Source organism: Lathyrus oleraceus, chromosome 3 (assembly GCF_024323335.1).
Source record: "Lathyrus oleraceus cultivar Zhongwan6 chromosome 3, CAAS_Psat_ZW6_1.0, whole genome shotgun sequence".
NCBI classification, from domain to species: Eukaryota; Viridiplantae; Streptophyta; class Magnoliopsida; order Fabales; family Fabaceae; genus Lathyrus; species Lathyrus oleraceus.
The window spans coordinates 183026207-183039500 of NC_066581.1; the positions used below are offsets into that span (position 1 = coordinate 183026207).

The following is a 13294-nucleotide window of genomic DNA, read 5'->3' on the forward strand; positions in this document are numbered from 1 at the left end:
AGCAATTCATCCAGTATTTCTCTTTGGGCAGAACTACGTATGTCTTGAGTTCTTCATAGCACCTGAAGATACGTAGGATCAGGATTGCGAAATCTTGTCAGACACATTAATATTAGAAACCATAAGTCTTTCTTTTCTTCCTTTCTTTTTCTCACTCGGTAAGTAAAAGATAACAATTAACGTTAGCTAACACTCTATCGTAAATCTAACTAAGTGGTTCTCGTTGAGTACAACGGATGTGAAGGGTGTTAATACATTCCCCTTGCATAATCGACTCCCGAACCCAAACTTAGTTGTGACGACCATTTTATTTTTTATTTTTAAGGGTTTTATCGATATTTTCTCCTTCCATCATTGGAAGAAAAAATTTGATTGCGACTCTGTTCAAACATCTTTTCCGTGAGCGTGCGAGCGTCTCGCGAAGGATCACGTTTTTCGAGATGCGACAGTGTGCTATGAATTAACTTCGAATAAGTTGTTACAAAAGATTGGAAATGGGTTAGAAGAAAATAGTGACTCAAGTTCTCCGATTCAATTTTAGTCCCTCCGAAAATTTTCTCAGAATAATAGTCTTTCTAATGCTTTTCGTCCACATTTTTGGTCCCTCGTAGCTAATCCGCATAATGGGTGACTATTTTCTTGTCATTTGTAATCTTTTATAATAATTTTTGAAAGTAGTGTGAATCGGAGAAGGGCACTATCCTCCAGGATAAATTGTTTGATCAAATTAATTAAACAAGTTTCTATTTGTTTCTTGTCTTTTATCTTCTTTTTTTCTTATTGTGAATTTGTTTTCACTTTTGAATATTATTATGTTGTTTTAGCCTATTTATTTTGATTGTCATTGTTCTTTGTTCCCATAAATTAATTTTTTTATTATATTTAAAACTTTAAATAATTCTTTTAAATTACTTTGAATTATTCTATCAATTTTTCACATTTAAAAAAAATAAAACTGAATTAAATAATAAATCATTTGTTCCAATATTAATCCATGTTATTTGTGAAGATGACTTGAGTTTTGAATTGTAGTATTCAAAATACCTTAAGATTTTTTATCGTGATTACTTGATGTTTAATATAAATTATAATTTATAAATATTAGAATATGTTTTAAAAATAATAATTTTATCAATTTAATAATTAAATTTAATAATTTCTAAAAAAAATTATAATTCTTAATCAAGGATTTACATGCAATTTCTTTTATTTACTATACTTTTACCTGCGAATTTATCATCAATCCATTTTTGCTCAAGAAGGAAACTTCCAAAGTATAAACACTCGTTTCAAAAGAAAGCTTGTGACAACTTTGTTTTGGAGTAAAATCGCATGCAAATCCCCAGATAAAAATAAATTTACTGCTAATAAACTTACTAGAACATCAAATTGATGTGCAGTATTATTCCATATCAAGCATAGTCATTACCAGAACATTGTACATTTCATGGAAAATTCCAATGCAGATAATCAAAGCCACACTCTTCATATTTTCATGACAAATATACAAAGATATTAATGTACACTATCCATTTACAATGATCATGCAAGTGTATTTGAAAACCTTAGATCAGAGTTTTGTTTAAAACTCTTGGCCAACCAAATAGCTGTTTCCCTTGGCGAAACCTTCTCGATCCCAAATGGCTTCAGCAATACACCAAGCTCATCAAACCTATGTTGTTGCAGTAGCCTAGCACTGAACTCCAGTAGCCCCTCTAATGCCTCAGCACGTTGCTGATATGACGAGGTGTCAAACCGATGTTGACGCGACTCAGGTGAGGAGTGGCTTGAAACGCCGGTTGTAACATTGTTAGAGCACTCATTAGTGATGCTAGCGGGGACAGTAACTTTGTCCACAAGGATTGTACACTTGTCTTTTGTGATTGTGCAATCAGCACTCCCGGCTGAGGTAGAAAAGCGTTTGGCTGATGGTGATGATGGTCTGCGAATAACATGGAAAAATGGGTTCTCGGAGGAAGCCATTGGGAATTCTGCGATCTTGTCGATTTGTGGTGCATCGACAGAAACATCGGGAGAATTTACATAACTAGAATTGGTGTATAAGTTTGTCGTGTTCCTGCCTCTTGTAGGCAGCGGAAGCGATGTTCTTCGAGTTGGCATGGTAGATTTACCAGATGGTGCGCGAGGTACCGGAAGCTGAAACGATAACCAAACAGTGGAATCAATAAAATAGCCTTAATGTATCATCATGGTATAAATATAAATTAAAATATTGATCCTTGCAGAGGGTAAACTTACTGATTCACGCTTTGAACCAGTAGCCGATATCTTTGGTGGTGCCATCGTGTGTCTTCTGGCACCAGCAGAATCCTTAGCTACTCTAAGTCTCGGTGTTCTCTCACCAGTTGAAGACTTTATTACTTTTGATTTGTTAGTATTGCAGTAATCACGGACACCACGAGCAGATAAGTCATAGGGCTTCTCTTCTGAACAATTGGATAATTCTTGAGCCCGTTGAGTTGAATATTGAGAACTTTGCTCGGTACCAGAAATACTAGGATTCAAGGCCCTGTGATTGTTTAAGGAAAAGTATCTGTCTTGGTCAGAAAGTGTAGAAACAGATTCTGGTTCCAGAAAGCGAGTTCTTCTTGCATAGTTTGACTCGGGCCATTGGAACGGAAAAGTGCTTCTTCTGGGGCTATTTAGTTTTTGGTGAACTTTAAGAATGTAAGGCTGAAGATGAGGATGATTTAGTAACTCTCCAGCCTGTTAAAACAAACTGCGCTTTAGTTGTTCTGAATAAAGCACTTATAACATATAAGGTAAAAAATTAAAAGCTAAAATTATTATCAAAAATTGAAGTGAAAAAGTTAGAGCACAAAATCAAATTCTGCATCGAGATTAACCAGTGATGGTATCTGCCTCATATTCATCACTTAAATATAATCAGATGCCATAAAGACAGTGATATATGCGCACCATATTTATTTTAGAGACCAACTCATAGCTATTGACAAAACTTACAGTTGGCCTTAGCTCTGGATTTTTCCGCAGCATACTTTTGACAAGCCCTCGGCTGAAAAAACAAATCCATCACAATTAGTTACACAACGAATGGTATTTTTATGTGAATTGATCATCTAGAATTTGAATAATGCCGTCAAGTTTTAATAGCTTGACTCTTAACCCTCAAAATGAGCATTTCGTTCATGGAAGAAAACATAAATATCCAGTTTCATATCAAATTTTTTTAGCATATGGATAGAATGGTCAGTACTCATTACTAATTCGGTAAGCGTCTGCGTGTATTCATGCTCATATAAACCAACTCTTAACCCTTTTCAAATTTAGTAGGTAAGGACACTGATATAAACGCGGAAAAATACTCACAAAGCACTAGAGTACATAGTTGGCAGTGGAGCTACTACAGACTTGTTTATTTTGTGAATCAATGCTTGTATATCCTGTTCAGACGAAGACAACACACAAATTAATAACAAAATAATAGTCAATAATTTTACGTTGCAATCCAAACTTTAGAATTATGAAGCATTGAAAGTTAATAGTCCACCAGAAAAGAATGAGAAGAAAATGCTTTCCAAAATAGTATAATTCAAAGTCTCAGACACCAACATGAATGTTCGAGTTTTAAAAGAACTACTGCAAAACCAGTAAACTCTACTACGCGAAGTTTTAAAAGTTTTGGTAATAACATTTCATTTGTTTAAAAACGGTGGAAAAAAAAGCTTAAGATATTGACTTACAAAAGCTTTAAAAGCTGGCCTGTGAGCTGCCATTTCATAAACACAGCATCCTGGATAATATTACAAGTCATAACGAATTAAAAATCAATTAAAAACGTATTGTAAGATAGGCGAAAGAAAAGGTTGGACTAAAGGGATTGCAAAAGAAGTATCATACCCAAAGACCAGATATCTGACTTAGAGCCATAGGGTATATCCGCGAGAAGCTCAGGGCACATATAACTTGGAGTCCCAACAATCTAAGTTTAAAACCAAAACAAAAAAAGTTACTGATCCAAAAAGAAACTGAAACGATAAATAACACGATATTTTTGCAGTATTACTCACTGAGGAAGCAAGATCGTCAGAAGTCAACATTTTAGCGAGACCAAAATCACCTGCATCGAACATGTGCAATATAAGGATAACATACTACAAAATTGCGACAAACAGACTCTTAACGTTAATAAAGTCTAAGAGCTGTGTGAGAATAAAACCAGTAAGGTCATTTACCTAGACGTATATCTTGATCTTTTGTTAAGAATATATTTGAACACTGAAAGAGTTGAGAAAATAACATCAGCACAAAGCTGGTTCGAAAAGTTCTCCGCATTATTAGCTATATAACATCTACAGTTATTGAACTCAAAGAAGTCTTTTACCTTAACGTCACGATGAAGAATATGATTTACATGCAAGTAATCTAGTGCCATCAGTAACTGGACAAGCCACTTGCAGAGTTTCTGTCAAAAAGTTGGCAGATATCAATTATTTCATATAATTCCAAAGAGCATTTAAATTGGAATGAAAATTATCCATCAGGCTCATAAGTTAAGGGAGTTGTTGAAATAGCGACAAACCTCTTCAGAAAAGTTAACGCTGTTGGCCTTTTTTATAGCTTCGGCCCTAGACGCCATAAACAAATTTTTAAAAGACTGCATAATTGACAACTAAAAGACAAAAAATGTCTTCTCAAATGCTCTGACTTTGTCAAATAATCAAATTCAGTTTGAAACATGACTTACATATCTCCTCCTTCACAATAGCCGATGATGATACATACAAAACAACCCTGCATATAAAGATTGCAACTCGTTAAGTATCATAAATCAATCAAGATTGTAACAGAATTAGAAGGTTCCGATAGCAAACAAGGCTGACCTTTTCCACCCAAGAATCTTTATATTCCACAATAAACGGATTGCGAACTTTCGATATAAGCTCCATCTACAAAAAAAAGGAACTATCATGGCATCTTACAATCTAATATAGAAGACAGCATAAATATCATATTTCACGTTTTAGGATATAAAACAACAAATAGAAATAAGTTCATTTTAAATAGAAAATTCAAATTCAAATGGAAAATTGATTAAAATGAACAAAGTTAGGCTTGAAGATCAACTTAAAAATTTCATACAGCGAAATATCAAATGAAACATCTAATATATACAAGAATGAAGAACTTGATTCCATTTTCCTCAGATAACTGTAAAATAGGAAGTAAAAAGGAGTGGATTACCTCCTGGTGAGCCGATCTGCGGGTTCTGTCAGTTTGGCGAGCAAGACGGATCTTCTTGAGAACATACCTAAAATGTAAATGACATCATATGATATAACGCAGTAAATCAATGTATGGTGAAATGCATACATTAACATTTAAAAACTTCAAAACTCAAAGTGCAAAAGGATAGATACAATATCTTAAATCACATTTATGCTCACTTTTTCTTTTCATGTTTGTGCCGCACAAGTAGAGCAGAACCAAATGCACCTTTGCCGATCTGCTCTAGAACTTCATACTGCTCCATTTGAATTTAAACCACTTCACCTCCTACTGTCATTGACAGAATAACATTGCGGGAAATTATAGCAACATTAAGGGCCTGTTTGAATACACAACTTATTTACAACTTATAGCGCAAGTGCATATCAAAATAAGTGCTTATGAATAAGTTCGCATAAGCTATTTTTAGAACAAAAGTTGTTTTCATTAGCTATAAAAAAATTATAAAAAATGTCATAAGCTGTTTTGATTAAGTTTCTCAAACAATGTCATAAAACTTATGACAGTAGATAAGTTCAAATAAGCTCATCCAAACAGGCTCTAAGTTCATCAATACAAAGCAATAATACAATTCATTAGCGCTACAAACGTTATACTCAAAATTTTCTTGGTAAATAGCATCACTCTTTACAAACCAAATTCCACATAAAAATATTACCTGAAAATAGCTATCCCAGAGAAAATGAAAAATCAATTCTCAGTTGCAGATGCTTTTACAGCCACAAAACACAGGTTTATGAGAATTGAATTCAACACTTGGATGCTAAACTGCTAAATCAAAGCTCAATCTAATTCCAAACAACAATACCTAGACATAGAAATAGAGCAAGATTGTTATCAGATAAACAATTAAAACTCTGTGACAAACATGTACCTCTCTCATTAAGAAACTCATAATTTCCAAACAAGCCCAAAGTTTTCAAAATTATCAAAACCAAACAAGTAATTGTATAAGAAGCATAAATAACACCAACCATACAAGAGGTATAAATTTGTAATAAAAAACAACAAATAACAACTAGGTGTTTGTTGATTTTCTTTAATTCTACACAACAAACATCTATGATGTTTGAATCATTAACCCCTTCTGCTCCAAGGATACATAATTTATTATCAAGTTTACCACACATGCAACCCAAAAATAGAAATTATAAGAAATGAAAAAAAACAATTGAAAACTGAAATGAAAAGGGAATTACCAGTAGCGTGAACAATTATTATATACAATATGTAAAATTACAGAGAGAGAAAAGAACAAGATCATGCAAATGATGTTTAGAGGAAAAGAATCTGAATTTGGTAAAGATAGTGAGAAAATTGAAAAGAGTGCAGCAGCAGTAATTAATATAATACTAATGTTTATGATATATGACATGTGATGATATAATAATATAGTAGTTGTATTTATTTATTTATATATTAGAATTTAAAATGATGATGAATGTTAGAAAAAGAGAGAGCGCCAAAAAAGAAGAAAAATTAGAGTAGAAGCGAAAGCGACATGGGAATTCAAAAATGATGAGATATTGAGATGAGAAGGTAGAAAGAGCAAAAGTGTACGTGTAATATATTCGTGAAGGATAAAGGAGATTGCACTGAAACTTATTAAAGACAAAAATTTAAGGTGCTCCCACCACATCATATGTGATATCATATCTTTTTCCTTTTTTTTTATTTTCTAGAGTTTTATATAATTCGTACATACTACATTGTTGTCGGATTGATTCTCATTTAAAGAGTGGTGGTTACATGAATAATTATAGATAATATGTGGAATTTAAATATTTTAATTTTGAGGTGAAATGAATAAATTGAACTATATGTCTTGATAGAACTCCCCATAAATATGAGAAAACCCTCTCACATTCTCTCAATCACTAATTCTAATGATCAATACAATAATCAGAATATTGATTGATGAATTATAACTCAACTATCAAATCAAACTATATGCCCTTGGATATGAATGCAGGGGCTAGAGTGGTTCACAAACAACAGCATAAACAAAAGACTCAAAATTGAAAATCTAACACAAAAATTTGCAATACTTACACACTCTTAAACGTTAGGTTTGAGTCTCATTAAATAGCAATGCAACTTCTGGCATTCTCTCCAATTGACCTAAGATATGAGATCACGTCCAGATTTGTAGAAGATTTGTTTTCAAAAACCTCCAACAAAAAGATTTGATTTTTTTTATTCAAATTTAAATCTCTAATTAATTAGATTTGATCATATTCAATTTGCCAAACAAATCTAATTAACACGTTGCTAAAAGATAGCAATAAATCCCGTTGCACACATATAAAAAATACGCTTAGAACATCACACACATGCTGAAACATCATGTCCCACATGTGTCCTCTCTTCACCAAAACATCTTGTACACTCCATGTTGTTTTGCATAATGCAGCCAATCAAAAGGAACAACAATATCCCCCTTTGACAAATTTTGACAAAACAAATCTTTCAAAACTTACAAGATGTGCATGAGTGAATCTTACAAATTGAGCAACATAAGTAAACCACAAATAGAAAAAATAGAGCAAATCACAACACCATAAGATGCACATAAGAATAATGGTTGTTACACACTCAAGAACAAAGTTCCCATACATCCAGGTACACAATCAATCATGCATGCACACAATCAAAATTTGTAATTAGTCGGGTTAATTAGATCACTCAAAACTACCACTACACATTAAACATGATGTTCCAAAATGTGAGCACATAAACTCATCAAATTAGAGCATAAGTAAATCAAACTAGAGCACACATCTATTAGACATGATGTATGCACACAACATATTTCTCCCCATTTTTTCCACAATTTGGCAACAACGTGAAAAAAAGAAAACCCGCAGAAATATTCCCCAAAAGCTTAGAACTGAGAACCAAATCCAGAGAATATAACATCTTTCTTCAGAAACGGCACAAAGAGCTCCAGCCTGATAACTTTAGTCTTCAGAGCTTGATTCTTCTTCTTTACTTGAGGATTATGCATATTCCTCACGCAGTAGATATTTACTCTTGAGGTATGAGTCTTCACAAAGGAGATGAACTCCTTATATAGCCACAAAAATCTTGCTCCAAAAGCCCATAAGGATATAAGTCACGAATTTGGTTGGATTTCTAAAAAGCACATGATATCAATCTTCAATAACACAGGTGATCAATCAAAACTTTATTAGGAAGATTGAGAACTTTGTAAGTAGTCTGAGACATATGTCTAACAAATCGTGGAATATTTTGCTTGACATTTGTCCACGTAATACAATTCTGAATCTTGAACAAATCAAACAAAATCTTTACTTGATAAACATGACAATTTTAAAACTTCTTAAGTTAAGGATTCAGAATAAATATCTTGCAAAAACTGAACCACACTTTAAATCATCTTTAATTGAGATTGGAGATTTCTTCATTAAGCACAAATCTAAATCTTGTAATTAAAAAAAAATCCAATAAAATATCTTCATGGAATATTTGTTTAATTAAAACTGGATTAAATCTTGCTTCAAAGCATATCCAATTAAATATTTTCTTCAAACTTATGGATTAATAACCTTCTCCAAAAAGTAATATTCTCGTCATATCGAAAATAATACAGGTTTTCTAACCAAATGTTGAAGTGAACATTTAGTGTAGTAAGAATAGTCTGCGTGCCAAGATGTCACATAACATGTTGCAGACATATTGCACAATAAGTTGCTTACAACCAAAACTTTATATCAAGAAATTTTAGTAGAAACTTGGACTAAACAAATCTTGAAACAAATCTGAAGTGCATGAGAATCTAATAAGTGTAACACTCACGTCGAGATGTCACACAACATGTGTTAAACATCTTGCTTGACAAGTTTCTAAAAGAAATTATCCAACTCAATCTGAGCAGTATGAACAACGTCTGAGCTAGGATGTCATACAACATGTTAAGACATCTTGCTCAACAAGTTGCCAGCAGCAGATTCTGCAAACAGATAAAATTTTATGCAGATTGTTCCATACATTCTTTAGCATAGCAAAACCAAAAACAATCTATAAGCATGAGCTTAGAGATGACAGCAACCCATAACTTCTTATGAACACTAGATGAAAGCAACATCCTTTCTTAAGTATAATCATATCATCATCTCCCCCATAAATGATCACCAAAATTGCAGTATCAGCAACAACCAATAGAAGCTTCAACATTTCTCCATCAAAACCAAATTTGTTTCATCACAAGTACACAAATGTTGGACACAATGCCTGCCACATCTTTCCCAACATTCATTATGTAAACTCAAAGTCAAAACACTTTGGGAAACACCAATCTCATCATCACAACTAATAATGTATGTCTTTTGAACACATATTAGAGAGGGAAACCAATAAGTGATTGGATGCCATGAGACTCAACATGTTTAACCCATTCACAAAGACAATATTCTCCATATTCCAAGGTAGCATGAGTTCCTACTTGGTACATAAAACCAGTGATACAATAGTAAATTGCTTATGATTGTAGACTAAGAATATTTCCAAAATCGGATTCATCAATAACAAGAACGTTGGGAGGAAAAATGTTGAGGACATTTTTCCCAACAAATAACTTGCAACTGAAATTCAGCAACTCAAGAGTAATATCATCATTTTTAAACATACATTCATTCATTAACTTAGGATAACCAAATCCAACATTCAACATTGTCTTCAACAACTGAGCATCACTAAGAAGCTCCATAAGTGCATTATACTTTAGTGCGTCAACATAATGGTCTTCTTCATCCTCACTTGCAGTTTCCTATTCCTTGGTCATAATCTTGTCAATAGAGAGAACTTTATCAGACACTGCAGACTTGCTTCTGCCCAAATAATTATTAATAATTGAAGGTGAAAACTTCACACGCTTTCCTTTATCATACACCTTTCTAAACTCCTTGCTGCATGGTCGGAAAAATAACAAGTGTACTATTTTTACTGATGTAGTAATAAGGAGTTTTATCTCCAAGTATCGATCTCAAGGATTGCGTAGGAAATACTTATTTTATTTTGATTCTATCAGAACAAAAAGATAATGGTTTGGTTGTTCTGGAATTCTAACAATAAACACAACAGACAGTAAAATATAACTGATTAATATAAAATATGCTAGGGGAAGTGGTTGATTTAACCAATTATGAATTCAGTCAAGATTTCCTTAATACATATGAAACATTCAATTACCTAACCTCAGAATGTTCTTCCTTAAGTCCTTAAGGAAGAAACTATTAAACTACCAATTCTTACTCAAATGTCCATTCAATTAATCATTGGTTTTAATCATAAATAATATCAAGGTTTGCGGTGGTTTACAACAGTTACTAGTCCTAGATGATGCAATCATAAACCTAATTGTGTGAAAACCCTAACAATCACAATCCTGTTATTGATAGTCATAGATCAATTTGTATTTGTCCGATACAAAAGCATAATAACATCACACAATTGAATTGAAATAAGTAACATAGCAATAAGGAAATCATTTGTTCAAATTCATAACATACGATCAAATCAAGACCACCCCCCTAACATAGGGGGGTTTAGCCTCTCATAGTATTCAAAGAAAGCATAATGTAAAGATTAGACATTACAAAGAATTAAGAGATTTTGATCTTCAATGGTTGATGCCCTTGAATCTCGCCGTCTTCAAATCCTTCGTAGTAGCTATCTTCTCCGATGCAATGTTTTCTTTCGTCCGTCAAAAAGTCCCTCCTCCTTTCTCTTCCAAGCCTTCTTATAGCTTCAGATGAATCTCCTCCAAGCAAAAGGTCCAAACTACCCTTAATGAGCAGAATCGGTTCACAAAGCAAAAGTTAGGATTTCCAAGCTGCGCCCAACAACACGGCCGTGTGTCACCACACGGGTGCCCGTGTTGCTCTCCATGATAATTATTTTCAACACAAGCTACAGAGGCAACAACACGGGCCGTGTTCCTCCACACGGGTGCCCGTGTTAATGCACTGTTTTAAACAACACGGTCGTGTGTCACCACACGGGTGCCCGTGTTGATCTCTGTTTTTCCTCTCCCATTTTGCTCTGCCTGATCAACAACACGGGCAGTGTTGTGGCACACGGGTGCCCGTGTTGACCAGCTGTTTCTTCATATTTTTGCCTTTCTGAGTATTCATAACTTCACCATTATTGCTTTTAAACCTGTGCAATGGCCTGTAACAATGACACTACCAAACGAAGCATAAACGAGATCTTTTTTTGACATAAACTTGTAATCGAATGCAATGCGATACCAAACCAACAAAACATGATAAATGACTCCGAAGCAACTAAAAACAAACATAAATCTTACCAAAGTGATGAAAATATGTCGGATTAACGGTGGGAATTCAATGGAAATGGTGACCGATCACAACCCCAAACTTGTCTCATTGCTTGTCCTCAAGTGATGTATTGAGTCCAAACAAAGGTCACCCCCGAATTCATTTTCCACAATGCAACCTAGTCTTTCACAATTTGTGTTCTTCCTTTCCAATCGAGTTTCAGGTCTCTCCAATTCAGGCAGTTTACCACATTTCCACATCAGAAACCTCGTCACCTATAAGCTTTTCACACACTCACAACATCTCTCAGGGTTAGGTGTGTACACTCACAGCACAGTATGCAATACCAAACTCTTAAATTTGAATACATTCTAATGTCACGACAACAGCAGATTCCACACACTTTTCGAGGTCTTTTTGGGTTGTAACGGGGCTTGGGTACGGTGGGATAAACAAAAAAATGGATAACAAAGGGTTTTGAACTCGATAGTCATGTTGTGTGATTTTTCTTTCTTTTTTTCTCGTGCATCACGTATACTCTGGGGGTTAATTTCACTCTTTTGACTCTTTTTCTACTCACATTTTTCGAGCATTTTATATGTGTTAGAGTCTTAAGTCTCAGCAAGTGCATTTTTCTCTTTTGTTTTTCTTTTCTCTTTTTTTTTCTTTTTTTTTTCTTTTAAAGAACATACATACTATTTTTCTTTTTGTATGATCTCTTATTATGCACTTGCCTTCTCTTTCAAGATTTCCACCCCAAACTTAGTTTTATTGCACATCTTGCAATTCACACAATCATACCGAGTTATGGAAAAAATGATTGATTAAAAGTTAACAGGGGGTTTATGATGAATAATGCTTAATAGTTAACATGGGGTTTATGATGAACAAAATGGCTAAGGCTCAACGGGGTTCACGAAGGGAAACATACAGATAGGGATGGTTAGAAAGGCCCTGGCTAAACAAACAACTTGCCTCAGTGTGTGTTGTCATGCTGTGACGTGTCAACAGAACATACGCAAAATCAGAGTGATAAAGTCATACCTGGCTGAACTCTCATGCTGATATTTAGTGTTTGGCTTTTTGTGATCTCACCATGTTGGTTAGCTTGCAAGCTCTGAAGCCTCCTCGTGTTATGTGGTTCTTTTCTGACTTGGTTTTTCCCTACCGCTCTCTTGGTCCGGTGTCCCCAAATTGTGTCCGACTTATTTTCTCATGGTTGCATCAACTTCCGGGGTGCCTTATCAGAATAAGTATGAGGGGTGTCTTTCATCCACTACCATTGATCCCGGATTCGTCCAACCATTTCTCATCACTCTATACACACAAGTAAACAACGAAAACAAACAAAAACAATACGACGACAACAAAACAAAAGCGATGGAAATAAAACATGAAAGGAAAAACCCCCTACACCTGAACTAAACACTGACCTCAATGTTTAAATCCAGATACAAAGGGGACTCACAGCGACTACTGTTTGTTTACTGCACTTGTGTGGTTTCCTTCCATTTGGAGGTGTTTGTGACTTTGCCCTTTTAATTCTCCTCCTCCCCTACACAAAATTTTAGCACACACAAAGAAAAATAAAAACGCAATAAATTAGAAATCAAACGCGTGGGTTGCCTCCCACGAAGCGCTTCGTTTAACGTCGCATGGCTCGACGGTTCATTTCCCTTATCATGGGGGGTATTTCAGGTTCAAAACCTTGTTGCACCTCT

The 13294-nt window shown here is 34.3% G+C and overlaps 1 protein-coding gene across 4 annotated transcripts; it reads right to left on the bottom strand.

The window, feature by feature from the left end:
- Window positions 1–1373: 1373 nt before the first annotated feature.
- On the bottom strand, window positions 1374–6715 carry LOC127126125 (serine/threonine-protein kinase Nek2). 4 transcript variants are annotated; one of them, XM_051054988.1, is made up of 16 exons: window positions 6471–6715; window positions 5930–6079; window positions 5430–5538; window positions 5227–5293; window positions 4866–4931; window positions 4730–4776; window positions 4565–4610; window positions 4367–4447; window positions 4218–4260; window positions 4053–4102; window positions 3883–3964; window positions 3726–3775; window positions 3352–3425; window positions 2986–3037; window positions 2260–2727; window positions 1374–2157 (listed from the first exon to the last, which is right to left on the bottom strand). In XM_051054988.1, exons 3-16 carry the CDS (start codon window positions 5513–5515, stop codon window positions 1543–1545), a joined length of 1827 nt encoding a protein of 608 aa, XP_050910945.1. In that variant the 5' UTR covers window positions 5516–5538; window positions 5930–6079; window positions 6471–6715; the 3' UTR covers window positions 1374–1542. The 4 variants fall into 4 exon arrangements, with proteins under 4 accessions (XP_050910945.1, XP_050910944.1, XP_050910943.1 ...); XM_051054987.1 differs by having other exon boundaries at window positions 5430–5541; window positions 6471–6714; XM_051054986.1 differs by having other exon boundaries at window positions 5430–5590; window positions 6471–6713.
- Between the last annotated feature and the right edge of the window lie 6579 nt (window positions 6716–13294).

What these genes read in the sequence shown, in the direction of transcription:
- LOC127126125 (XM_051054988.1), bottom strand. Translation starts at nt 5,515, where the DNA reads ATGGAGCAGTATGAAGTTCTAGAGCAGATCGGCAAAGGTGCATTTGGT. An exon ending in CACAAACATGAAAAGAAAAA is followed by an intron (nt 5,294 to 5,429) that starts GTGAGCATAAAT and finishes TTTACATTTTAG; the next exon opens with GTATGTTCTCAAGAAGATCC. An exon ending in AAGATTCTTGGGTGGAAAAG is followed by an intron (nt 4,777 to 4,865) that starts GTCAGCCTTGTT and finishes CTTTATATGCAG; the next exon opens with GGTTGTTTTGTATGTATCAT.